General features: G+C 59.4%; 1 protein-coding gene across 1 annotated transcript in view; it reads left to right on the forward strand.

Moving 5' to 3' along the window:
* Window positions 1–667, forward strand: part of NDRG4 (NDRG family member 4) — a 35,324-nt gene extending 34,657 nt beyond the window's left edge. Inside the window, exon 16 of the mRNA XM_018575234.1 lies at window positions 484–667. Coding sequence (XP_018430736.1) covers window positions 484–638 — 155 coding nt within the window. The 3' untranslated portion in view covers window positions 639–667. The remainder of the gene's footprint in view (window positions 1–483) is intronic.
* The last annotated feature ends 6 nt before the right edge of the window (window positions 668–673 follow it).

Raw genomic sequence — 673 nt, forward strand, 5'->3', positions numbered from 1 at the left:
GGGGGGGGGGGCTCTGCCTAATAAGACTCAGAGTTATTGGGGACCCCTCCGCCCCAGAGTTCGGGGTACAGTCATCACTACATTCAGCTGTCAGGGTGGAGACAGGGACTCTTTGCCTGCATTGTCCTTAGTATGAGGGTCTTCCCTGGTCCCATGCCCTGCCCATGCATATCAGGAAGGGGGGTGCCCATGGCTTTGCTTCCTCAGGGGCGGGACTCAGACCTCAGACCATGCCGGTTGGTCAGGGCAGCTTAGAATGGGACGATTATTTGGGTTGGCATGTCCTGGTTGGCAGGTTCCTGTAGGACCTCAGGCTGCTGCCCCCCCCCTCCCCCCTCTGCATGAAAGGGTTAAATCTCACCCATATTGGGGGTGTCACCCCCCCTCATATTGGGGGTGTCACCCCCCCTCGTGCCGGGGTTCCTGTTACGCGGCGAATGTTCCTCTGTAGTAACTTGTGTTCTCCCTTCTTTGTGCCCTCAGTGCCCTCCGCCAGCATGACCCGACTGGCCCGTTCCCGCACAGCTTCCCTCACCAGCGCCAGTTCTGTGGATGGAGGACGCTCGCGGCCCTGCACCCAATCAGAAAGCAGCGAGGGGATTGGGCAGATCAATCACACCATGGAAGTGTCCTGCTGAAGAGCTGCAAGCAGCACCTATTACCCCCTCCCCCA

Source organism: Nanorana parkeri, unplaced genomic scaffold, assembly GCF_000935625.1.
Source record: "Nanorana parkeri isolate BGI_ZX_2015 unplaced genomic scaffold, ASM93562v1 scaffold3669, whole genome shotgun sequence".
Classification (NCBI taxonomy): Eukaryota; Metazoa; Chordata; class Amphibia; order Anura; family Dicroglossidae; genus Nanorana; species Nanorana parkeri.